General features: G+C 34.3%; 1 protein-coding gene across 1 annotated transcript in view; it reads left to right on the top strand.

Annotated features, from left to right (window-relative positions):
* The window catches only part of SEMA3C (semaphorin 3C), a 169,030-nt gene that overhangs the window by 88,644 nt on the left and 52,845 nt on the right, over nt 1-27,541 (top strand). Inside the window, exons 5-11 of the mRNA XM_070424142.1 lie at nt 3,196-3,315; nt 5,863-5,953; nt 9,944-10,063; nt 11,479-11,621; nt 15,989-16,103; nt 17,062-17,131; nt 19,104-19,248. Of these exons, the coding sequence (XP_070280243.1) occupies nt 3,196-3,315; nt 5,863-5,953; nt 9,944-10,063; nt 11,479-11,621; nt 15,989-16,103; nt 17,062-17,131; nt 19,104-19,248 (804 nt within the window). The remainder of the gene's footprint in view (nt 1-3,195; nt 3,316-5,862; nt 5,954-9,943; nt 10,064-11,478; nt 11,622-15,988; nt 16,104-17,061; nt 17,132-19,103; nt 19,249-27,541) is intronic.

The raw sequence follows: 27,541 nt of genomic DNA, 5'->3' as shown, positions 1-27,541 counted from the left end.
CAGGATTATTTTTTTTTTCGCTTAAAGTATTACAAAGGGTATTACATAAGTGTCCTTTTTTTCCCCCCGCCCTTGACAAGCCCCTGCCCTCCCTTACCCCCCAGTGTCTTATGTCCATTAGTTATGGTTATATGGATGCATACAAGTCCTTCGGTTGATCTCTTACTCCCCTCCCTCCTGCCCCCCAACCCTCCCTGGCCTTCCCACTGCAGTCCGACAGTCAGTTTGAGGCAGCTCTGCCACTGTATTTATTAATGTTCAAAAGTTTGTAATGGTCTTAATTATCCATGAAAGAGTGAGATCATGTGGTATTTTTCCTTCATTGACTGGCTTGTTTCACTTAGCATAATGCTCTCCAGTTCCATCCATGCTGTTGCAAATGGTAGGAGTTCCTTCTTTTTAACAGCAGCATAGTATTCCATCGTGTAGATGTTCCACAGTTTTCTAATCCATTCATCTACTGATGGGCACTTAGGCTGTTTCCAGATCTTAGCTATGGTGAATTGTGCTGCTATGACCATCTGGGCATGCTCTGCTGTTTTTGTTGGAACATTCTTTCCTTATGCTTTTGCCTGTCAAAATCTCTAGCTCATTCTGCAATGACACCCCCTTCAAACCTTTACACCAAGTTCCGCATTACTCACTCTCTTCTTTCCTTCTATTGCACCTTTTGAAAAATATAACCCTATTACAGCATCTACTGTAGCCTGAAAGTAGGAATTGAATCTATTATTTCCAGTGTTTTCAGTACTATGTACAGTGCTTGCACTGAGTTTATAAATATTTGCTGAATGAAATGGTCTAGGTCAGAAATAATGTATTCAGAAACTAAGGCAGAACAATGGAAATGGCAATGACCTAGAACATGATTTTCAATAATTAACTCAACTGCTTTGTTTTTCCTTTGGGGTTTTTCTCTGTAAGGGAAGGTTGGAGGGGTACAGTGAGCATCGTCAGAGAGCATGGAAATCTGTCTCATGGTTAGTCAACCCCTTCGTATAGAAAAGCTGGATGGTGGAGGGCGGTGTGTTTCAAGAGCCAGCTCAGTTACTTATTAAACCTAGAGCATTTCATTTAACCTCTTTGAAATTCAATTTCCTTATCACTAGAATGGCACTAATACTTTAATTGGAACACTGTTGTAAAGATTAAAAACAACATCAAAGGAAGAGCTCTTTAAACATTAGTAACAGTTATAAAAACTCCCTCCTAATAACTATAGATTCCAAACACAACTGCAGATTTTGAAGAGGTTAAAAATACAAGATGTGTTAGACACATCTGTGTTTGAAAATCTGCTTTACCCTTTTCTAGCTATATATCCTCAGGCAAGTTAAAAATGTTCTAAGCTTTATTTTTCTAAAAGCGGTTGAGTTGTAAAAAAAAAAAAAAAAAATGAGTGAATATTAAGTGCCTAAGTAGCATATAATATGCTAAGTAAATGTGAGATATGAAAGTAAAAAAAAAATTAAACCTCCTGGGAATTAAAAGAGGCTAAATATATGAAATGATTATTTATTATTCCACATAATAAATTCTCAACAACTATTAGCCATAATAAACATATCAATATATCTAATATATAGATATAAAATACATAAAATAAGTATAAACTGTATTTGAAATATAAAAGAAATATTAGTGACTTTTTTTAACTAATACCAGTAATTCATGATGGTAAATGGCCTACAAAACTCCAGAGGAGACAGACATAACCTATTATTAATAGAGTTGGGTTGAGTTCATGTCTTATGGAAAAATAGTATATACAGAACCCCAGAATGACTAACTTTGAATGTGAAAAAAATAAACACAAGTCTCATTGCTCACCGATACCCTTAACATAGACATATTATATACACACCATACATCATCTATGCTTTTTCTCCAGAGAAACACATTATCATCTGCAGTTATATAGTCAATTTCCAGGAACCTCTATAAACAGGTGTCAAGATACTGTGACATTATATATTTAACAAAAATCCTTAATGTCTTAAAATAAAAATAAATTGTGTAGTCTGGTCTGTAAGGTTTAATTTTTTGACAGCAAAGTTAATGATTGATTATTTGATAATAAAAACCTATAATAGAAACGTGTAGAAAATTACTACATATAAAAATAAGCATATACTTACTATCAAGAAATAATGAATATGGAAGGAGGAAATGATGGAAAATATAAAATAACATTGACTTTAAATGTAACTTCCTTTTTAGTAAAATTTGTGTTTTTACCTTACTAATAATGTAAGTAATGCATGTACATTATAAACAATAAATAAAATACATGATACCTAAAAGAGAGTATAAAAGAACACCTATGGTCTCTGACCACCCCTGGGAAAACCACTGTTATCTTTTCATATATTTTTATTAAAATATTTATCTTTGATTTGTAACATTATTTTTAATAATGTTCTTTGAGAGAAAAAGTAACTGTGAAGGGAACAACATTGAATCTCAGGCTGGATTAATTTGTAGTCAGCAAAGAATAGTGAGCCTAGTAAACACAGAGCATGCAGTGGTCCCTTCAGTGACAGACATGCATTTGGTGATGGCCATATTTATGTACTTCTGCAAGGTCATAGTCAACTTATAATTACTATAATGATTTTGTGTTGTTGAGAGAATAAATGACAATGTCTAATGATTGGACTGGGAACAGGTGAGAAAGGAGATTTTGAAGAAAGTATTTTAGGGGATTACAGGCAGAGAGAGAAAAATGACATCATTTTTCATAGAAAGCAGTGAGTTTGGCATTTCCTTCAAGGTTTGTTTTATTCACCAATTGTAAAGGCCAATAGTGCTTGCCATTGTGTACTAAAGATACTACGGGCCTTGTATAAGCACAATTTCACTTAATTCATGTTTATATAAAGTGCGTATGTGTGTGTATGTTTTGAAGAAAATTTGAGGAAACAATTTGCTGTACTTAATCTTAGGTAAAAATTAAGTTTCAGAAAATAAAAACTTACATAGCATACAGAAGAGAAATATGAGAGAGATACATCATTTTACTCATTAAGTTGGACTACCTTCCACCCGAAATAAAGCAATGGTGTAAACAATGTGGTTCTCTTACTATCTCCGAACATGTTAGAGCAGAAAGAAAAATGCAAAGCAAAGTTTCACAGTAATACTTAGCAATAGCAATAAAATCGTTGCTAAGCACTTCTTTACCTCTCCTTCTAGCACGGTTGTGGGAACTTCGTCCGTGTAATTCAGGTGTTCAACCGCACTCACCTGTATGTTTGTGGGAGTGGTGCTTTCAGCCCAGTCTGTACTTATTTGAACAGAGGGAGGAGATCAGAGGTGAGTGTAACATTTTTTTCATTCTTTGTTCTGCTTAGTGTCAAAGGTTGCTTAAAATTGTATTTTAGAGTTAAATCTTGGAAATATCAATAGTCATAAAAAAGTTTCAAGGTCTGTAAACACAAAATATATTACATTTTGTTTCTGGCCATCAGGTTACTTAAAATACAGCCTTTTGCCTTTAAATATTATATATATATAGTCTGAATGGAAATACTGCAAAAGATAAAGAAAAAAATGGTGTGGCTTCATAATTATTTAGAATGTAAGGTATTGATAATATTAATGCAAATTATAGAAATATTATACTATACATTCACTTTCTCAAATCTGTTTTAAACAATTTCTTATTTATGTTTCAAATTTAATAACCTTTTATGAGATACACACCTGTAAGTGCCAGCTGAAGAGAACTTTATATAATTAATAAATAATACTTTCATTTAGAGTAACATTGGTCTACGAGGGTTTTCTAGCCTTATTCTTACATTGGTTAAAATGATTTGGGGATATTTGAATAAAAGTATCTTCTGAGAGTAAATATACAGCTAATGTACAGTCAAATATGTGGCTGGTTCAGCTTCCCCTGTGATATTTCAGACTGTGTTTATCCCAGTTTACAATTATTGACCAAGGAAACAATTCATTAGCCCCAGAGAGATTTTCTGGATTCTTTTAGTCAAACATGTCGTATTTAATATAAATATTTTAAAAACTGAATTATTTCATAATATCTTGCTTTGATTTTATTATGCATCTTAAGCCTTGAAAGTCCAGTTCTTAATGTCTAAATTCGATTTTACAGATTAGAATTGTAAAAAAAAAGATTAAATGTTGCTACTGATATATCTTAGGTTCATTTTTCTTTAAAAAAGGTTAATCTACTTTAGTATGAATATAATTGAATAATCTCTCTGTATTCCTTTATTATTAATTTTTTCATGTATGTAATTTATATATATATATATACATATATATATATATATATCTTTTGTTGAATAAAAAATCACTTAAAAATAACTGAGTGATTATCATTTGAGCCCATATTGATGCATCTCCAAGTGGTTCAAAACAAGATGAAATATTAAAGTTCTTAAATGTAAAGCTATGCTTCTTGGAAGAGTACAGTTGGCTGCATTGAGCTTGTCATTAGAACCACATGCCTGTGATCAACTGATAAATAAACTACTGCCCTAGACGTCTGCAATCTGTCAGACCCTTTACTGAAGACTGCACAGTCACTGCAGAGGCCACCAATAGCACAGCACTTTTCAGAGCACACATTTCAAATGAAATCATTTTCCCACATACAGATTGCCCACTATGCACTTCAAGGCTTAAATGCAAAAGTCAGTAAAAAAAACAAATCTCATATGGAAAACCAGCATGTAATGAATTTTAATCACTTTATCAAATATGAACTACTATAGTCTCATTTCAAAAAAATCTATTTAAAAGGGGAAGCATGTCCATTAATTAATATGTGAACATTTAAGAGTCAACTTAAGTATGGAAAGGGTTATGAATTTTCATCTTTTTAATACTTTCCTTAGTAGTCAAGTCAAAGGGTTTCATCATAATATTGTATTTATATACATATCTAGAGTACATATGGAATGCAATTTTATCAGGATAATTTTGAAAAACCTCCTTAGCTTGACACCTAAGGACTGCATCATCTAATGCAACCAACAAAAGTGATCATCTTTTTCTTAGAATTTTAGTAGTCACTTTTACTAATTTACCTAGAAAAAGATAAGTATACCAACAAGATGTTCCCTCTCGCTGAAGCTGCACTGATCATTATTGAAATCTCTGCTCATAGTCCCATTCCTTGCTTAATGTTTTTCCTAAGCACTAAGCATCATCTAACAGACTTATATTTTATATATTTATTCTCTTTATATTTTATATATACCTATTTATATTCTCCCTCAGTATATTATAAATTACTTGAAGGCAAAGATGTTTGTCTATTTTGTTTACTGTATCCCTAATGTATTGTCAGTGCCTGGCACAGAGTAGATGGTCAATATATTTTGTTAAATAAATAAATAAAACATTTTAATCTAAATTATGAATTATTGCTTAACTTAGTATAATGATGTACATAACAAAATTAAGTGGTAACAAAATTTTATTTTTAAAACAGTCTTATTGTTTTTGGAAATATTATAATATTATACACATTGTTCCTCTGTGGACAAATTTCTGCTTTTGGTCAATTTCAACTTGTCTTATTCAGGGTAACAATAATTCTTAATTTTAAGTGGGTTTTAATAATGTTGCTTTGAGGAAAACTTGTTGGATCAGCTTTATGGGGAGTGTAATAGGATGAGAATTTGATCTACTACGGTTAGTTTGTAATTCATAGATGCATTTGTCTACAGGCCAAGAAAGTCTTAATACAGTGAATTGGGAAGGCATAAGCAACCGAGTATAAAGCTTATTATTTATGATTATGCTTTGTTTTACTAAAGAACAATTGGTTAACTAAATATAATGTTATTTATTATTACTATCTTTTAAATTTTATCTACAATAAAGGACCAAGTTTTCATGATTGACTCCAAGTGTGAATCTGGAAAAGGACGCTGCTCTTTCAACCCCAATGTGAACACAGTATCTGTTATGATCAGTAAGTGAAAAATAAAGGAGGCAGTTAGAAATAGAAAATAAAAAGGAAATTAAGGAAAAATGATTCATGACATGATATGCCCATTTTTGATAATTGTATGGATGATAGTACATGAGTAAAATAATAGGAAGAAAGGTTTATGCTGAGAAAGAGAAATTTTAGTTTCTCATATTCAGGAATATTCATAATAAGCATGTATTTTTTCATTGAACACAACAATGCTCTCATTCCTAGAGCAAGTCGACAATTTACAAAAAAACATGCATATGTATATATATATATGTATATATATATAAACATATATTATAAAGTAATTTTCAATGTTTTTTGTAGTTATTTTTCTAGTATTAAATATACCCACTTTCCTCATGTTTTAGTAATCTTTTACAAATTATCAAAAATGATGTTACTCTCTGATGAAAGACTAACAAAGTACATGGGTTAGCCAAATATATTCCTATGGATTGTCTAGAAGTTGCTATAGTAAGAGCTGGTGGTAAAATCGCTTTTCTATTTTCTCATTTTCCATAAAATATATCAGTTAAGAAGCAAGCCCAATTGCTTGCTGCTACGTATGTTGACAAATCAATGTCTTTGAGTCTCAATCATCAAATGCCTCTCTCTAACTCACTTAAAGACATTCCCTTCTGGTTAGTGAAGACACTTCTAGAATATGTCTGGTTTAACATGAATTGACTGTAAGGACAAATCTGGGATCCCGGTGCCAACTATACAGTAGATGCTTTCCCCTGTTTTCTTCCTGTACGTATTGCCGATAGTAAAATTATATCATTTGACAAGAGAACAGGTGGAAAAATAATTATTGTGGTCACAATGCTTTACTTTGATTCATTTAAAGAGGCAACACATCGTGCTCATATCTGGAAACTAAATTAAGACAGGTACATCTAGCACTGACTAAAATGTGGCCTTGGAAGTTATCCAGTGAATTATTCCCATATGGTCATTCAAATTGGACAAAGAGGAAATAAAAGTATATAATTACGACAAAAAAATTAGAAACCTATGAAACCACAAGATATCCAAATATGTCTGGTGCAAGGACTTTTCAGATAAGTTTCTAAATATTTAATAGCAGTGTCTTAGAAAGTCTTTTTTAAAAATACTTTAGAAATTCTAATATTACATATATATATATATATATACACACACACACTAGTTAAATATATAGAGTTTTCAGTCATTTCAATCTAAATGCTATGGAAATAAATTTCAAAGATTAGTTAGCACTAATACTGTAGTTTTATCTCATCAAATATTGTTTAGAACAATAAGGGTTAGAACAAGGCATTATGAATCTTAGTGTTAAACTGTGATAAGCCATTTAATAGTTTTGCCTTTAGAGACTTGGATATTTTTACAATATTGAATTTAATTGGCCTTCATTTTTAAGGACCTGAGACTTGTGCTGATGTTCCTATACTGCCTTTTATTACTTTGATCAACATTATAATTTATACTATCACTGAAATTCATTAAACTGAAATCAGCCCAGCTGATGGGGCTTGGTGGTTGAGTGTCAACCTATGAACCAGGAGGTCACGGTTCAATTCCTGGTCAGGGCACATGCCCAGGTTGTGGGCTCAATTCCCAGTGGGATGTGCAGAAGGCAGCCGATCAGTGAAACTCTCTCAGCATTGATGTTTCTATCTCTCTCTTCCTCTCCCTTCCTCTCTGAAATCAACAAAAATATATTTTGGGAAAGAAAAACTGAAACCAAAATGAGCAGGAAGCTTGATAAGCTTATATTTATAATTTTATTTGTTCTATTGATTATTTCTTTAAAATTATCTCCATTGTCATCTCCAATATTGTATAATAGATCTGTATAGTCCTCTCACTTTGCTATACAGTGTTTGATCATTTCTGTTCAACTGCAATCCACTAAATAACAAATATTTGTTAAAATATTCCTATTAAAGTGCCAAGAAACACTGTGAATTTTAATTCCAAATTTCACAATGCGGTTGTGACATCCAACCAGATATGTATGTTTAGTGTTCTTTTGCTATTTTTAGTTATTGTTGTAGCACAACAAAGAAGTCAGATGATATCTTTTAAAGAGCCGATCAAAAACCTCATATGGTTTTTCTGGTAGTGGAAGTGCAATTGGAAAGCAAAATATTTTTGGATTAAAGAGAAAAGGCACAAGTTCATCTTTGCATAAGTCCTACAAAGAAATCCTTCATAAAATACCCTATTCTCAAAATTCATCCCAAAGTGACATTAATTAAATATTTCTTATACAAAACAAAGCAGGCACTTGATTATTCCTAATTATTAAGAGTTTAAGACAGGAAATGAAGTCAGTCAGACGTGCAAGCTTTCGTAACGTTTAAGACATAACTAATAAAGTGGTGTGTAATAGGATTAGAATCATCCCTCTGCACCATACACCATCCTCCAGTATCCTTTATTCTTTCCTTCCTGGATACAGAGATGATAATTGATAGCTGTGCTAGTCAGTATATTACATAACAGAGTTTTATAACCCACTGTTTGGAGGGTAACTGGGTATAGCTACAGTATGAAATGATTAATTGCTAAGTTATTTCAATTTAACAACCGTTGTATCTACAGAATACTTCTGTAGATGCTTCATAAATGCCCAAATAGTTTTAAAGAAACTGAACCACTCAAAATACTTTCCTGCACATTTTTGTTCTGTCTGTATAATCAATTTCCATGGGCTTTAGACCCCTGTGAGGAAGCCACATTGGAGACACAATACCTGCCATAGCCAATTGCTAACTTGTAGGGGTCCGTTTCATGACCTAGTGAGCACATATTAAAAACATTCCATTCCTCATTCTATCCTGGGCCAGTTGGTAGTGCTTGTTACTAAACAGTGAGCTTAGAGTGCTTCAGAATGTTCCAGTTCTGCCAAAATGACCACAATCTGAAAGTAGCCAGGAAGTAATTCTAGAACAGTAGTCGAGGAGCACAGCTGCATGGTGGTTTAGTGGGACAGACCTGATAAATTTTATTCTCTTTTAAATAGATATTTAGCTACTGTTTTATTCTCAAGCGTCACACATACCCATTCAATATCTACTCTCTTTTCCTAGCAAGAAAATTAATATGGATAAACTAAATGTTAAATGTTATGTATATACAGATTAAAATATCTGTTTTTGCTATCAATAATGATAATTTAATTTAAAAATATCTTTACTTTCTTGTCTCTGCATTCTATGTCTCATGGCTTATGTTAAGCCATATGTAGTTTAGTAACATAATATTATATTTTTACCATAATTTTAATATATTGTTTTCCAAATGAAAATAGAGAACTTTGATTATCTTATAGAAACCTTCTAGCACTGAAAATCAAAGTGTATACTTTTAATGATGGCATTATTGTATCATTAATAGTATTTTGACTAATTTTAATGTTGCCTCCATGTCATTAATAATAATAAAAACTATTCATCTCAGTCCTTTTAGTATAATCATAGAATTTTTATTATGTGGTGAGGACTTTTGAGATCCATAATTCAGTTCCCATATTTTACAGATGAGAAGATTGTGATTCAGGGAGCTAAATGACTTAGTCCTAATTCCCAGTTTGCTAATTACTGCCCAAAATATACAAAGCAAGTTTTCTGACTCTTACAGTATTTTTATTAAAACACAGTAATAATTAATTAAGCCATTCTGTTACCTTTTATAATGTTACATATATTATTTCTGCCATTTCTGATACACAGTATAAACATAGGCATTTAGTATTATTAAGTACAAGCAGAGGAATTTTTATTTCTTCATAGAATAAAGTCATTTTGGTAACCATACAGTCAATAATGAGACCAGATTAAATTTACCAACCTTTTATTTGGTGGATTATGTAAACCAATTAACAGTTACAAACACTGTAATATGTGTACTAATCTAATTAATCAAGTTCTCCTTGATATTTAAAATAGCCTTAAAAACATTTACATTGTGTTGACAATTTCTTTTTCATAGATGAAGAACTTTTCTCTGGAATGTATATAGATTTCATGGGGACAGATGCTGCTATTTTTCGAAGTTTAACTAAAAGGAATGCAGTCAGAACTGATCAACACAATTCCAAATGGCTAAGTGGTAAGAAAACATTTTATACATTTTTTTTTAGTATTTTTTGCTTTAGACTAATTTGTTTAGTTCCATAATAAAAATTAGGTAAAAAATGGTAAAAAGAAAAAAATTACAGTGCCATATCGTCAGTAACAGTAATTCTGACTTTATGATTTTAAAAGTTTACGATAAGTAAATAATTGAAATAGTCATATTCTAACTCTTTACTAATCACCACACAATTATTATAGAATATATAAATTTTAAAAATGACAGTGATATTCATCATACATGCTTGTACACAAGAATCCTCTCTAATTGTTTAAGTGTAACATATTATAATTAAATATGTTATTTATTCATTTAGATTGTATGTGTTAATAATGTCAAAGCTAAAAGTTCTCTAAATTTATGACAGATAAAGTGAATAGGGTATATTCAGAAACTATATTTGTTTTATACTTAGATTCTAAATTATACAACTGATATATATTATTTTTTCATAATTTGACTAAGATTTAATAGAAATCATAGGTATGACAATTTTATGATTATCAGTATTCAGCTGCTTCCAGTTCTTAGGATCACATGGAATTCACATCATGAAAGGTGCTCCATTTGACTTTAATGCACAATTTCAATGAGTTCCTATTGTTGAGAGGAGGAAGAAACCACTGAGGTCTTTGTCATTTCACCCTGAGGGAAATTTCTAGCTCACCCTAAATTTGGCAATTTACTTACCATTGCACAGTTAAGCATGAATCACCACAGTAAAGCATCTTGTTTCACTGATAGGCCAGCACAAGAAAGCGTTGATTGTCCATTTTCTTCTTCTGATTATTCTCTGGTACATCTGGAAATAGAATATCCTAAAAGTTGTTTTGTGCTTGAAATAAGGAATCCCTCTGTCTTCACATGACGTCACTTTTTTCCTTGAAAAGTTTCCCTTTTATTTCATACACTGTATTTTAAGAAAAATGTGTTTTTCAGATCTTGGACTCCCAACTCCTCATTCCATTCTGCTTCGGTGAATTTGAGTTTATATGCACTAGATTGAAAACCACACTTTGAAAAACAAACCTTTTTTCCCCCATAAAACGACTGACTGTCAGATTCCAAGGAAATAACTGGTAGAATAGTTTTTCAAATTTTTAAAACTCATCAGTGCACAAAGGTTTTTTTTGCATTTACTGAATTTCCAGAATATATTGTAGACAGAGAAAAATAGTTTGAGCTGTCATGACTATATTTTGTGGCACTTGACATTTGAAATGCGGTATGTTGGCTGAATACAATTACTGCTTTTATACTTTTTTTGCCTATGAACATCAAATTATTGTTTTACACCAAAGATGGAGAAACCATGTGTCTGTGGTCTACTTGGATGAACAGTAGATGGATTTTTCGCATGAATCTATTACGGTCTTTGCATTTCTTTTCAGAACCTATGTTTGTGGACGCACATGTCATCCCAGATGGAACTGATCCAAACGATGCTAAGATTTACTTTTTCTTCAAGGAGAAACTGACTGACAATAGCAGAAGTACAAAGCAGATTCATTCCATGATCGCTAGAATATGTCCTGTAAGTATTAACATTTTAAAATTCAATTTATTTAAACTAAAAAAATAAAGCAACCAAAAAACACCCCCCCAAAACAAAAACAACAACAGAGTTCACCCATTTTAACCACTTCTACCACACCTCACTCTGTCTCTTGCAACCACTGATATGTTCTTGTATCCATGAGCTGTTTTATTGCTTTTGTTTAGGTCCCACATAAAAAGGAGATCATACATATCTGTCATTCTCTGTAGGACTTACTTCATTTAGCATAATGCGAATCCACATTATCATGACAATAAGATTAGGCTGAATAGTGTTATTTCCCTGATAATTGTGTTTATATGCCACATTTCTTTATCCATTCATTTGTTGGTAGACACTGAGGTTGTTTCACTCTCTTGGCTCTTATAAATAATGCAATGGGGTCATATATCTTTTTGAATTAGTATTCCATTTATTCAGATAAACAACCAGAAGTGGAATTGCTAGATTATTTGATAGTTCTATTTTTAATTTTTTGAGGAATCTTCACACTATTTTCTTCATATATATATATATATATTGATTTCAGAGAGGAAGAGAGAAGGAGAGAGAGATAGAAACATCAATGATGAGAGAATCATCAATAGTCTGCCTCCTGCACACTGCCCCCTCCTCCTCCCTGGGGATTGAGCTCACAAACCCGGCATGTGCCCTGACCAGGAATCAAACCACAACCTCCTAGTTCATGGGTTGACACTCAACCACTGAGTCACACCAGTCGGGCCTTCACACTATTTTCCATATTGGTTGCAACAAATCATATTCCCACCAACAGTGCACAAGGGTTCTCTTTTCTCCATATCCTTGCCAACACTTTTTATTTCTTATCTTTTTAATAATAATAAAAGCATAATATGCTAATTAGACTGGACATCCTTCCAGACAAAGCCAGGGCTGTGAGGCAAGCCTGAGTCCTGGGTGCCTGCCACGGCTGGAGGGAAGCCTGGGTCCCGGGTGCCAGAGGGAAGCCGGTGTCAGCAGCCGGGGGAAGGAAGGCCTATTCTTGCATGAATTTTGTGCATTGGACCTCTAGTCTTTCTAATGACAGCCATTCTAACAAGTATGAAGTGATATCTCACTGTGGTTTCAATCTGCATTTCCCTTGTAATTGGCAATGTTGTGCATCTTTTCATGAACTTGTTGGCTATCTGTATGTCTATGTCTTCTTTGTTAAAATATTTATTCAGATCTTCTGCCCATTTTTAATTGATTTTTTTGTTATTAATTAGTATGGATTCTTTATATATTTTGGATATTATCCCTTATCAGATATATGATTTACAAACTAGAGGCCCGGTACACAAAAATTTGTGCACTCGGCGGGGGGGAGGGTCCCTCAGCCCGGCCTGTGCCCTCTCACAGTCTGGAACCCCTCAGGGGATGACCGCCTGCTGGCTTAGGTCTGCTCCCTGGGGGGATAGGGCCTAAGCTGGCAATCAGACATCCCTCTGGCAACACAGGAACTCTCGGGGGATGTCCACTTGCCAGTGGGGAGCAGGCCTAAGCTGCAGTCGAACATCCTTAGCGCTGCTGAGGAGGCGGGAGAGGCTCCCACCACCACCACTGTACTGGCAGCCATCAGCCTGGCTTGTGGCTGAGCAGAGCTCCCCCTATGAAAGCGCACTGACCACCAGGGGACAGCTCCTGCATTGAGCGTCTACCCCCTGGTGGTCAGTGTGTGTCATAGTGACCAGTCATTCCCAGTCGTTCTGCTGTTAGGGTCAATTTGCATATTACCCTTTTATTATATAGGATAGTTTTTTCATTCAGTAGGTTGCCTTTTCATTTTGTTGATAGTGTTCATTTCTGTGCAGAAACTTTTTAGTTTGAGGTTGTTACACTTGTATATTTTTGTTTTTGTTAATTTACTTTTGGGGTCAATTTAAAAAATCATTCCCAAGACCTATGTCAAGGAACTTACCACCTATTTTCTTCTAGGATTTTTGTGGTTTCTGGTATTACTTTCAAGTCTTTAATACATTTTGAGTTAAGTTTTTAAAAATATATTTTTATTGATTTCGGAGAGGAAGGGAGAGGGAGAAGAGATAGAAACATCAATGATGGCCGGAACCGGTTTGGCTCAGTGGATAGAGCATCAGCCTGCGGACTGAAAGGTCCCAGGTTCAATTCCGGTCAAGGGCATGTACCTGGGTTGCGGGCACATCCCCAGTGGGAGATGTGCAGGAGGCAGCTGATCGATGTTTCTCTCTCATCGATGTTTCTAACTCTCTATCTCTCTCCCTTCCTCTCTGTAAAAAATCAATAAAAAAATATTAAAAAAAATAAAAAAGAAACATCAATGATGAGAGAGAATCATTAATCGGCTGCCTTCAGCACGCTCCCCATACTGGGGATTGAGCCTGCAACCCAGGCATGAGCCCTTGACAGGAATTGGACCCGGGACTCTTCAGTCTGCAGGCCAACATACTATCCACTAAGCCAGTGATGGCAAACCTTTTGAGCTCGGTGTGTCAGCATTTTGAAAAACCTTAACTTAACTCTGGTGCTGTGTCACATATAGAAATTTTTTGATATTTGCAACCATAGTAAAGCCAAGACTTATATTTTTGATATTTATTTTATATATTTAAATGCCATTTAACAAAGAAAAATCAACCAAAAAAATGAGTTCGCATGTCACCTCTGACACGCGTGTCATAGGTTCGCCATCACTGCACTAAGCCAAACCAGATAGGGCTTGAGTTAACTTTTTTGTATGGTATAGGAAGTAGTCCAGTTCCTTCCTTCCTTCCTTCCTTCCTCCCTCCCTCCCTCCCAGCCTCCCTTCCTTCCTTCTTCCTTCCTTCTTTCTTTTTTTTTTTACATGTGGCTGTTCAATTTTTCCAATACCATTTATTGAAGAAATGATTTCCCCCATTTTATATTTGTGACTTCTTTGTCATAAATTAATTGACCATATATGCATGGGTTTAATTCTGGGCTCTCTATTCTGTTCCATTGATCTATTTGTCTACTTTATCCCAGTACCTTAGCTTTATATTATAGCTTGAAAACTAGGAGTGTGATACCTCCAGTTTTGTTTTTCTTTCTCAAGATTGCTTTGACTATTATAATTTGAAGAAAAACTAAAAAATTAAGTTATGTAATTTTTTTCTTTTTCTAATAGTTTACTTTTCTACTTTTATTATCTACTATTATAAATTAATCAAATATTAATAGGAGACATTTGAACTTAATGTCTATTCACATCTCTCATAAGAGATAAATACCATATTTCAACATAAAGTTTAATTCATGGAAATATTTTGGTTGTGGGTTTATATAAATAAATAATTTTGATTAATTTTGCTATTTCATTTAATTATTAGTATTAAAAATAGCTAAATTTTATATTATAGAAAGAAACAGAACAATTATTGTGAATAAAATATAGGGAAACTTTATTAAAAGATAATTACTGAGGAGCTATCTACAACAGCAAATGTAAAGGAAGGCTTTAATAAAATATAATTATAAACAGTAATCAAAATATTTTTGTCTTAACAGTAAGTATATATAGTAGCTCAAAAAAATCATGATGTCCACTCATATAGGGGTTTTACAGGCTTTTCGTGACATTTATAATTAGCATCCTTTGTGCAGAATTATTTCTTAAAGCATTTAGTGTTTAAAATACTTTTCAATATTATACTGCTCCACTGATAGTGAAACTCACCTGCCTCTCAATCACTTGCAGTAAGGCGGCAAAGCCAGCAGAAGGAGTGGAAGGCTGCTGGGCATACAGAAAACAAACAAATATGTTATCAATAGAGACTATTGGTGAATGATCCCAATGCCATTTTCCCTATCCTGTTTGGGGAAATATGTATATTAAAGCATCTGGTTAGGTATACTGAGGAGTAAAGGCTAACACGGAAAAATGAAGGAGAAAATTAGAACTATTGGGGCCATTTGGTGTTAAGTATAAATCAACTCTGCTGACCACAGTAGGATCTGCAAACTCACTGTATACAATAATATTCATATTGGAGACAATGACGTGTAAAGAAAAGGCACATTAAATTACCTATGTTCCGTAACATTTTACAAATATTTCCATCATTTATTGTTATGTTTATAAAGCTTTAGGAAATATATTCATTCAATTCTTTTTTAAAACATTTCCAGTTGATCCAACACTGTAGAAGAATAATAGTATATAACCTATGGCTATTTTATAACATACTATATATCTTAAATATTCCTCTCTAACTATTGATATTCAAATATGGTTAACATAGTCATCCTTCAGATTTCAAGTCCCTAACTAATACAAATTCAAGTTGTAATAGACTTCAGTATTTACTTAAGCAAACTGAACTATGTTCACAAAACGGTTTCAGAATGACACGGGTGGACTGCGCAGCCTTGTCAACAAGTGGACTACCTTCCTAAAGGCGAGGCTGGTGTGCTCCGTCACCGATGAAGACGGCCCGGAAACATACTTCGATGAATTAGGTACATAGATCTAAATCTGAAAAATGTTTGAAAGAGACTTTGTAAAGTTTATAAAATTTCATAATAAACTCTCAGGAGGGGATGTATTTTACATGGATGTTTTCAGCATAAACAATATGTCCATTTGAATTAATGATCTGGATAGTCTCAATAAATTTCTTAAGTATTTTTAAAATTTGTTTTGTATCTGAATGCATTGCTGGAACATTTAGTTCATTGAATTCTCCATAATATATTCCTAAATTCACTTTGAATTTAAAATAAATAGCTCTTTCTTTGTATTCCTCAACAAGAATTTTATTTGCAAAAATGTCACTAAAAACAGACATTTCTTGTAATCATAACAATTGTTTATTAATTGCTGTTTTTTGTCAGAAAGTTACTTCCAGGTTTTGTTGTTTATTACTTTATTATCTATGCCATTGTCTTTGCTTTAATATACTTTAAACTTCTTGTTGTCAGAGGAATTGTTAATTAAAAATATCACTAGCAACTTTGACGATAGGCCAAAAAAATTCTTATTTTGTATGAAGAAAAAAGTCCCTGTGTAAAAGTTTTCTTCCATGTCAGAATTTCTAACCCTACCTCAGAAAAATGTATATAATCATTAAAGGATATTTAGAAAATGCAGAGAAAAAAAAGCAGCAGAAATAGTTTAAGGTTACATGGTTCTAGTTCACCTTATATTGCACTGTGCCTTTTCACTTAATATTATTTTATTAGCATGGTTTCCATAATGTTATAGTCTTCATAAATCCTGTTAGTGGTTGTATGACATTTTATTTAATTTATTTTACCATGTGCCTATAATTTAATTCATTTAGTTTTTAAATTGGAATGATGCTGCAGGAATCTCTTTTTGAATTCTTTTCATAGTTTAAGTTATTTTCTTAGGGTAAATTTTTTTAAAAAAATTTAATATTTGGGAACTTGAAAGAATGATATTTCTCTTTTATAGAGGATGTATTTCTGCTTGAAACTGATAACCCAAGGACAACACTAGTGTATGGCATTTTTACAACATCAAGGTAATTATTAAATAATTATATCTTATGATTTAAAGAATAAACTTTATTGAGCAATAGTAATTATTGCTAAAGCATTCTTTTCAATTTTTTAATTCTTTTTTAATCACTCGAGGATATGCTTTTATTGATTTTAGAAAGGAAGGGAGAGGGGGAGAGAGTGAAATATCATTATGCTAGTGAACATTGGTTGGTTACCTCCCACATGCACCCTGACTGGGCATTGAAGCTGAAACCAGGGTATGTGCTCTGGCCGGGAATCGAACCCGAGCCCTTTCGGTGAATGGGACAATGCTCCAACCAACTGAGCCACACAAGCCAAGGCTCTTTTCAGCTTTTCATTTTGCCTAGCGTTAAGGATTTAACCTTCCTGTTTTGTTACTTTTGCTTATAAGCTGAACTAATGTTTTCAAAACAGTTTTGTACAGAGTATAATGATTATATGATGTTTTCTCAAAGAAAGAAAAAATTGCATTGTAATGCAGAATAAAGTATATATGATTTTTGTTTTAAGGAAATAATTTAAAGACTCATGATTCAAATAGAACTTTTTAAATTTCTATTAAACAACTTTTACTTCTAGAGCAATCTAAGGTGATTACTTAGAAACTAGCAAAATGCTGAACTTGTTTTTATGTTCTATGTGGCAGTATTTCATATATTTGAATATATTTGAAAATATATTTAAAAATATATTTGATGTTTTCTAATTCTCTAGAATGCCTAAGCCCAATTATTATATTCACCATATCCTCACCATTTCCTGTACACATTTTTATTTTATTTTACATTAGGAATGTTACTCAGAATTCAATATAATATTCCAGCATGGAATGCAGAATCTACCGGGTCCCTTTCATTAGACAATCAACTACAACGTGAAAATTTAGAGATTTTGGTAGTATTTTCTAGTAAGGGAAACATGATATGATTGCAAACGATAGCCATTCAATGAGAAATAAAACCGCAGGGATACTGGTTTACACCATATTTATATTTGCCCTTAAGATATCTAAAAAGATGTCCTTTGGGATAGTTTTAACTTCTGTTCTAACAAAGAAAGTAGTTTGATTTAATCCGCAAAGAATTCAACAAAGAAAAAAATAATCAAATTCTTAAGAAAATGTTTGTTTCAAAAAAATATTTTCCTAGTTTCTGTTTTTCCCATACCAATAGCTTTAAGATTAAAAAATTTAAATGGTCATTTCTGATTATTAATGCTAATAATTAAAAATATATCTTGTTTTTTCAATGGGCATATAAGTTTTCATTGGCCATCTAAGTTTTCCATTACGCATCTAATGTAAGAGAAATACGTGAATTGGAGAAAAGTTGGTTTCAGTCAATCTGCCTTAGTGACAATGCCAATGGTTTTCATTAAGGATCCAATCTAAGTTTATGGGATTTTACTGACTAACGGTAACTTAATGAATCTTTTTAGATCCCCTTTTTTTCTGTGACTAGCAGGGAAAGTACATAAATAATGATGATTCAGACTTTTCCAATACTATTTCGGATAACCTGTAAGAACACTCTCACATTAAAAGTCAAGACAAAGAGATATGATATTCTCTTATGAATGAAATTTGTTTCTGTCAGTTAAATTATAATAGGCTGTATTGATAGTGATTTAGAATTCAAATTCATATTTTAAATAAATCAATTTTTTGTTTCTAACATAAACTAGTTAGATACTTCTTTAACATATACTATATTACAGAAACATTAAGAACTTTCCTATAACTTATTGTCTATTACATTCATGAATGAATTAAATGTCTTAATGCTTTATGTATCAATGTCTTATTTCAAAATAGTAGAAGCTTTTTAGCTTTACAATGTGTACTATAAACTTGAACTTCTCCATGAAGAATTATATCAACTTTTTATCATGAACTTTGCCATCTATTTTTAAAATTGTGTTTAAATTAAAATAATCAGAAAATGGATCTCTTTCTGTTTTCATTTTTTTTAGCTCAGTTTTTAAAGGATCAGCAGTGTGCGTGTATCATTTATCTGATATACAGACTGTGTTTAATGGTCCTTTTGCCCACAAAGAAGGGCCAAATCATCAGCTGATTTCCTATCAGGGTAGAATACCATATCCTCGCCCTGGAACTGTAAGTATCCAGAAAAGTTTCTTTGTTATTTTGCTTTTTTTAAAAATGGAATTTTAAAATGTAAATCAGTTTGACAGTCATTAAATACAACCATAGACCTACTGGTATATTTGTTACAAATTTTCAGATCACAGCTTCCCAGATTTGGGATTTTCCAAATATGTCATATATGTTATAACACTCTACATTTTTTCCTAAATGCTATTACTAATAAATCTTACTTAGATTTCAAGGCCACTGGTTATGTATCAGGGCACAGATATTTTCCTAATTGTATTGACATAAAAACCATAGCTTGGAAAGTGTTAACCTTTTGGTGGCAACCTAAGAATTTGGATGCTAGTCGCTTTTCACAACTCTTCTTTATATTAAGGAATCTCATCTATTTTAGCGAAGAAATAACCAGGTGAGAATTAATTTAGAGATAAATCATGTAGAGATATTTCAATTTTAAGGGGTATATTTATTTTAAAAGTCATTGTTGTTATTTCTCATAGATAGAACATGGTATGTGTGAGTAAATAATTACAGTGAAAGTGATGTTACAATTCAAACGATTTACAAACTATAAAGTTTCAAGGCATACAAATATATCTGAGTCTTACAATATTAATAATATCAAAGAGTACATTAAAACTAACCTTTTTTCAGGCAAAGTTGTAGAAAGTGCACTGGCAGATTGGAATTGAAATGTTTCTAGGACAACAATGACCACAGTCCTACTGTTAGTTTTTTATTTGACCCATAATAGTGCTGTCTTGCACGCGAGAATCCTGATTAGTTTCTGTCTCTGTAAAAAGTCATACAGTGTCCTGACTGAGAGGAGATGTAGATGTTACACAATTGACATCAAGAGAAATATCATTTTCCTATGTCTGTGCTTCCGTAGAATAGAGTCAAAATTATAAAATAGGGTGTATGTAAGTAAAGAATGATTGAATGATTTTATGGACAAAATTAAAATATAGTCGTTAAAATATTATTTACTTTTAAAGAGTTTTTTTCTTTAACTTGAATATGAAATTCCCTCTGCCAATATGCTTTCAGATATCCATTCTACATCATTTTTACCAATTGTTGATCCACTTTGTTTTTGTGTAACTATTAGAGTTCATTTACAATGTATTATTTACTCCCTTATTTTTTATCATCTTAAATTATACTGTAGTCAATTTTTTTACAATAGGAAAAATTATTTGCAAAGACTTTAAAGAACTTATTTATTCAAAATAAAAGGGCGCAAGTTTGGTTTCCTGTTAGGAACCATAAAGGTTAATCATTTTATTAGCAAATTAACTTTTAATTAACTTTGGAAAGATTTTCAGCATTGCTACTAATCCATGAAAAAAATAAATTTTAAAAACCATACTCAATTATTGCTGGCAACACAGTCCTATCATAGAATTCATAATCTCCTTTTAAATTACCTCTTTATGGTGCTCATAGCTCAACAAAAAAAAAGGGGGGAAATAAAAACATTTAATTATTTTGTATGACATAGAAAAAGAAGTCAAGAGATATATCCATCTTAAGATACCTCAGTTTAGGGAGTGTTGGATAAAAAGCAGACATTACATAAGATAGGGGGAATTGAGCAACTTTCAAATTCCATTATAACTCAAGAGTGCTCATTTTTCACTCACTGTATTTCTTGCATTTCCAGGTGACTCACTGATAATGTATTCACAGATAAATCACATTTTTGAGAATTACTTGATATTTGAAGTTGACCAAGTCATTGCTTCACCATAATACAGAAAATTTAGAGGTGGTTGTTATTGCATATACTTTAAAAAAAAATTTTATTGTTTTTGAGAAAGAAAGAGAGAGAGAAACATTGATCAGCTGCTACCCACATGAGGTTGACCAGGGTATGTGCCCTGACTGGGAATCAAATCTACCACCTTCCAGTACATGGGACAACGTTCCAACTAACTGAGCCACACCGGCCAGGGCTGGTGGTGTATACTTTTATCCATTTGTCTTTGAACAGCACACACATGGGATATAGTACAGGAGCAATTGATTTGTAAACTCAATACCTTAAGAGAAATCCCTTGGATAAATCAATAAAACAAATAAAAGCTAGCCACACTACTTTAATCAGGGTTCATGGCCCCAGAGCTGCAATGAGTATGTATGGGGGGGGGCGGAGGGGAGGCGGGGGGGGGGGGGGGGGCAGCTTATACCAGCTCACCAGAACAGGGCACCTTGTCTCAAGTAAGGACATCATGCTAATAACTTGAAATCAGCATTGTGGGAGTATTTGCACTATAGAAATTGGCAAATATTACAAATCAGGAATTTTTTTCCCCCTGAAGCCTCCCTCGTCCCGGGGCTCATCAGACTCATCACCCAGATCAAAGGGACACGGAGCATCACAGTTCGAGAACCCCTCACGTCAGATAGCAATTATTCTACATAAAAGGTGGGGATGAGAAACCCTTTTTAGTAAAACAGTAAATTACTGTGAAACTACAAGAGCCTGCCAGCAGTCCCACTCTCACTATTCCCAAGCTCCAAAAATGAGCATTTTCTTTTCCCTGTTCTAAAGCAGTGTGGAAGAAGCCTGGGCTATACAACAAGCATCTGGAGCTGACTCCCTGAAAAAAAGGGAGTAATCAGTCCTTGAGCCATATTTCTATAATGGGCTCTCTTACATCTGGTGCTGAGAAAAGAGCAGCTCTTTTAAATTAAAAAAGTCAAATGAGTGAGCCTTCGGGAATCAGGAGGCAGGGTGGAGGAACGACCTCTGGAACTCCTCCTAGGAAAGCATTCCTCCCTGAGGATCCGGTCCCTCCACCCTTTACTGGACAGCACACCCGGAGTCAGCTCTCTGACTCAGAGTGGCCAGTGTCTGTCTCTTCCCTGCGCTTCCAGGATTTCATACCCCATTCATGGGGCCAGAAGACCTACAGCCAAGTGACCCAGAGCATTGCCTCTTCTCTCGGGTTAAGAATGTTGCCTCTGAAATCCTCCCAATGAAGGATCGCCATACGTTATTTCCCTACACAGTAGTCCAGTTGCCAGGTCAACCTCATAAATATATAACCGGATTCTTAAAGAAATGACACTGGCAGAAATCTTATACCCTCGTTGTAATGTTCCCTGTAGGTGCTTCATTTAAAACAGGACTGAGAGCTGTGTTAGCAAACTGCCCCACCAGCAAGTCTAAGTCAGTAGGAAGAAGCCTGACAATTGTGTCATAATGTTGTTCCATAAGTAATTCAAGTTTGTGGAAGAAACAAGACACCTTTGGTATGTTGCAGAGGGCTGCCAAAGACTGCAGATTCTCTCTGTGGCTGAGCTAACATATTACATGATCCCGTTGCAATGTGTACAGAGCTTCTGCAGAGATTGTGTTTGCACATGCTAGCCTGTTCAAGCAGAGCCTAATGAAAGTGTTCAGTTTTAATATCTATTTACTAGAAATGGAGCAGAACCATCGTTTTCAATCATGTTGCTTTGACCAGGTCTGGTATCTGGTAGAGCAAAAGAGTCTCAAGCCACATAGTGCTGGCAAGAAAAAGAGAAGTTGATTGCTAGCACTTTTATTGATAACATGCATCGACCTGTTGTTCTTACGTTAGAAGTATTTCTATGTCTCTGAGATGTTTGAAAATATTAATAAAGTTTATAATAATATTAAACACATAGGGCATGTAGACATGAACATTCAAATTGCATACTTTTTCAATTCATTCACAATGTATGAATAGCCCTGGCTGGTATGGCTCAGTTGGTTGGAGCATTATCCCATGCACCAGAAGGTCATGGGTTTGATTCCCTGGTCAGAGCACATTCACTGGGTTTCAGCTTCCACCCCAGGTAAGGGAACTTAGGGGAAGCAACTGATCAATATTTCTCTCTCACATTGATACATCGAGTTCGTGTTCTCTCTCTCTCTCTCTCTCTCTCTCCCTTTCTCCCTCCCTCCCTCCCTCCATCTAAAATCAATAGAAAGCATATCCTCGGGTGAAGATTGAAAAAAACCTCACACCAAAAAACACATGAATGAAATAGACAGTAAATATTGCAGTCTGGAGGAGCGAGTGTCCATCAGCCTTGTTTGGGAAGGCATGTAAAAATATATGAGTTGAGCTCATTCTGAAGGGCAGTTGGATATGAATTAGTTGGGTAGGTAAGGAAGGATGTCTCAAGCAAAGGTTACACTACACATTACAAGGCAAAGAAAGAAAAGAATAAGTGAGCCCTGGAAGCTCTGCGTGGCCTAGCAGGACTGAGCAGAGGGTTCTTTTGGAAGTGGAGGGAAATGTGAGGAAGAAGAGGGCCAGCTGGTGCATTAAGTGCAAGACTTTATGTAATTGTTTGGGCTTTAAATAAAGGGTCTAGATTACCAAGGGTCTAAACATGAGGTCAGTTTCCTCAGAATACAAGTTTCATAGACCAATGCTAGTAACTAGCCTAGATTCTGGAATGTTTCTATCTATTTATCCATTTACCACTCATCTTTCAAGTGTTAGGTCAAGCTCCCCTTGACCATGCCAATAACTCCTTCTCTGACTAGTTTTGCATTTATTTTCTGCTGTTTTCAGCCTCAGCTGTTACTTCTTTCCTCCACTTTGTGTTCCATGACCCAACAATGCCCCAGACTTTGTTTACTTATCTCTAAACCACATCACTGACTCCAGCGGCCTTAAGTTCTCCACTATTCTAAATGTGTTTAAAAATTTTGACTCTTTTTAAAAAAAAATTATCTTTATTGTTGAAACATTACAGATGTCCCCCTTAATATTACAGATGACTCTTAAACATATATGGCAATTGATTAGGAATCAAGCTCTCTTGTTTATTTTATATTTGTCTTAAATTACTTTTATGTGTCTTGTTATTTTGCTTTGTCTATGTCCATCTTTCTTACCAGAATACTTGTGTCTAGAAGACAATTGCAGCTTTTTATTCTTAATTTTTCTACTGGGCACATCAAAATGATTCTTGGATAAAAAGCTGCCCAGAGAATGGACATATTAATATAGAATATATGAATGATGGAAACTAGTAGAATGGATGTGAGGATTAGGAGAACATTTAGGAACATCAGAGGTCAGCCATGCACAGTAATACCTGGGAATAGGAACAAATTAAGTAAGGGCAACAATTGTTCACACTTCTTAACATGGCATTCTTATTGTCCCCGCATTTCACCTAACACTTTAGTAATCAAAACACTTAAAATGTCTTTACTCAGAAAAGGAGTGCTTATCGCTGCTTGATAGACAGAAAGCTAGAACTGGAGAAAAACAAACACTAAAAGGAGAAGTTTAACCAAAATCACTTAATGACTGTTTGTGGAGTAAAATTATCCTTCTGAGGAATGAGATACTAGCCTAATTAATGGGCAAAGGCTTTATTTTATGGTAGCGCATGGATGTTATATTATCTTTAGATTTCAAGACACAAGCTTTCACAGACACAAGATGAGGGCTAAGTTGATCGCATCTTATTTATACTCGGCAGTGTTATCCTGAGCAAACTCTCAAGTTCAGATAGAGAGTCTGCAAAGGGTAATCGATTTTTGTTCCGGTCACCATCATTGTCATTTATTCTGTCTTATCTGTAGAGTTTATGTCATGAATCAATGGAAAAAATTAATTATTGTCAAAAAGGATTCTTTTATGATTTTGAAGTAAACTTATCCTAGGAGTCACTTGTTCCTAAGAAAGAAGTTCATTGTGAATATTATAAATAGAAGTTCCAAATGGGAGACATTTGAGAAAATATAAAATAACTGATTTGAATTTATTTGTTTGCATTACCTAATTGATAACTATGGTTTTGAGCAACCGCAACATAATTTTTATCTGGGTTTTAATGATCATGAAGTAAAATCTCTAAATAAGACACATAATTTAAATACTTGATCACGCGTGAAAATAATTGCTAACTGGAAATTATGCAAATTGTAATATGTGCTAACTTTGGATCTCTCTGGCACTTACAAATGAGAGCACTTGCAAATGTTTAAGGAGACAACTCAGCTTCCCAGACCATAATTAGTGGTGTTTTATGAAGGTCTGGAACTATTTAAATTGCCCATGCATTTGTTCTTTCCATGTATTCATTCCATGAGCAATGTATTTCCCTTTTTCCACTTTGTATGAAGAATGAGGGTAGAAAACACCCGTAATTCTATACTTTTTGAGAAGCATGGAACACATCCATCAGTTTAGAACACCCTCAAATGAAATTCTTTACCCTCATTTGGTCTCCATTGTGGGTAATTTATAAACATTCATATTTAAATATAATGCCTCTTTTTGCAGAAGAAAAGCATATGAACCCCAGATGAAAGTCTAGTTAATGGGATAACGAATAAGAGGCTTAGTTTTATGACTTGTCTCATTATCTCTCCTTAGTAAAGTCATTTAATTGCTCCTTGTGCCTTTCTACAAAAAAGAGAACTATATTTACTGGCCCTGTAAAAAGTTCTAGTAATGTTAACTGGTCAAAGTTAGTCTAAAAATCGCATTCAGCATCACTCAGTCTAAATGAATATGGCCGAATTAGTTATTTGCTGAGACTTACTTGCAGATGGTGGTCTGTCTGGTGCTACTGGCCCAGAGGCACTAACATTATTGGATAGCTGTTGCAAGGACTAGCTTAGAGGTTGCCATGTTTTATTTAATCCCTAAAATTGTGTGTGTGTTTTTTTTCATTGAGTCAACATTAAAATTTTGGAAGATTTCACATAAAATTCCACATTTCTATCTTCTGTTGAAATCTGGCCGCCCTTGGCTTATATTCCTGCATAGAAGCAATCAGCTGGAAATGAGTGTTCATTGCCACCTTTGGATAAGGTGTAACTTTCCAGTTTGTTACTGTTTACCACAGATGCTGTGCCCACTGTTACTGGTCAGGAAGCTTGCTGCATTGCTTCCCTTTTTTTCTTGTACCTCTTTAAAGAAGATAAATGAAAACCAGAACGGTAGTCTTCTTTTCAAGAAAAATATGACAAAGTATGTTTTTTGTGTGTGTTTTTTTCCAGAAAGTAGAGATATTGACAAGTGTTTAATAGGGTTAGACAAATAATGTCTGTTTGTGTTAAATGGTTGTAACTGCCCTGGCTGGGTGGCTTATTTGGTTGAAGCAGGGTTCTGTGCACCAAAAAGGTTTTGGGTTTGATTCCCAGTAGGAATGCAAACCAGAGGCAACTGATCAATGTTTCTCTCTAATATCTCTCTCTCTCTCTCTCTCTCTCTCTCTCTCTCTCTCCAAAATCAATAAACAGATCCTCAGATGAGGACAAATAAAATTATACCCAACAGCTTTCCTCATATCACTTAACACTCAGATTCTATTAGTGAGTAGGTTACAGCAGCTCCCAGGCTACCCTTGAGTTTGGCCTCGGGTGCCCTATAAATGGAATCTTCTTTCTCCTCAGAAGCCCTTGTCATGCTCCCTGCCCAGAACTGCTGAAGCCGTCCAGCAGTCCTTTTTCAGAACTCATTTTGGCTTTCTGTCTGCCCCTTTGAACCTGATTCTCTGCATCTTCCCCCTCTTAGCCAGAATAGAGGTTCCTGTTTCTTACAGCCCCTGCACCAAAATTAGATGCCAGATGTAATAGAGTAATTCACTACTCTTTGTCAAATATGTACTATTTGTCATAGGTCCAAGGGTGAAACAATGAACAAAATATATCCAGTTAAGGCCAATACACAGCTTGCATTCCAGAGAGAGAAACAGACAATAAAAATCCAAGCAGCTGTCCTGGCCGATGTGGCTCAGTTGGAGCGTCCTCCTGTACACCGAAGGGTCACAGGTTCGATTCCCAGGTTGTGGGTTCCATCCCCAGTCAGGGTGTGTACAAGAGGCAACTGATCGATGTTTCTTTCTCACAATGATGTTTCTCTCTCCCTTCCTCTCTAAAATATATATATGCGCACAGCTAATGTACAGTTAGGCAAATAGGACTCTGAAGCAAAATAAAGCAGGCTAAGGAGATAGTGGAAATGGAGAAGGGGAGCTATTTTTATATGTGTCATCACCTTGAAGGAAGACACTTTTCAACTGAGAACTGAATGAGGTAACAGAGAAAATCATGGACTTGCGTGGAGTGTTCCAGATGGGGAATAACAAGTGCCAAGGTGCTGGAGGGCCGCATGCCTGAGGCTCCAGAAGAGCGAGAACTGGGATGGGAGTGGTAGATGCGGGCCGGGCACACGGGGGCTTGCAGGCCATGCTAGGCTGTTGGGATTTTATTCTAAGATTAATAGAAGTCACTGGGGCTTTTTCAACGGTTTCAGAGGGGAATTGTCAGGTTTAATTTACCACA

Source organism: Myotis yumanensis, unplaced genomic scaffold (genome assembly GCF_028538775.1).
Source record: "Myotis yumanensis isolate MYYU_CA2020_CCGP unplaced genomic scaffold, mMyoYum1.0.hap1 SCAF_9, whole genome shotgun sequence".
NCBI classification, from domain to species: Eukaryota; Metazoa; Chordata; class Mammalia; order Chiroptera; family Vespertilionidae; genus Myotis; species Myotis yumanensis.
This window is presented reverse-complemented; position numbering and strand designations above follow the sequence as displayed.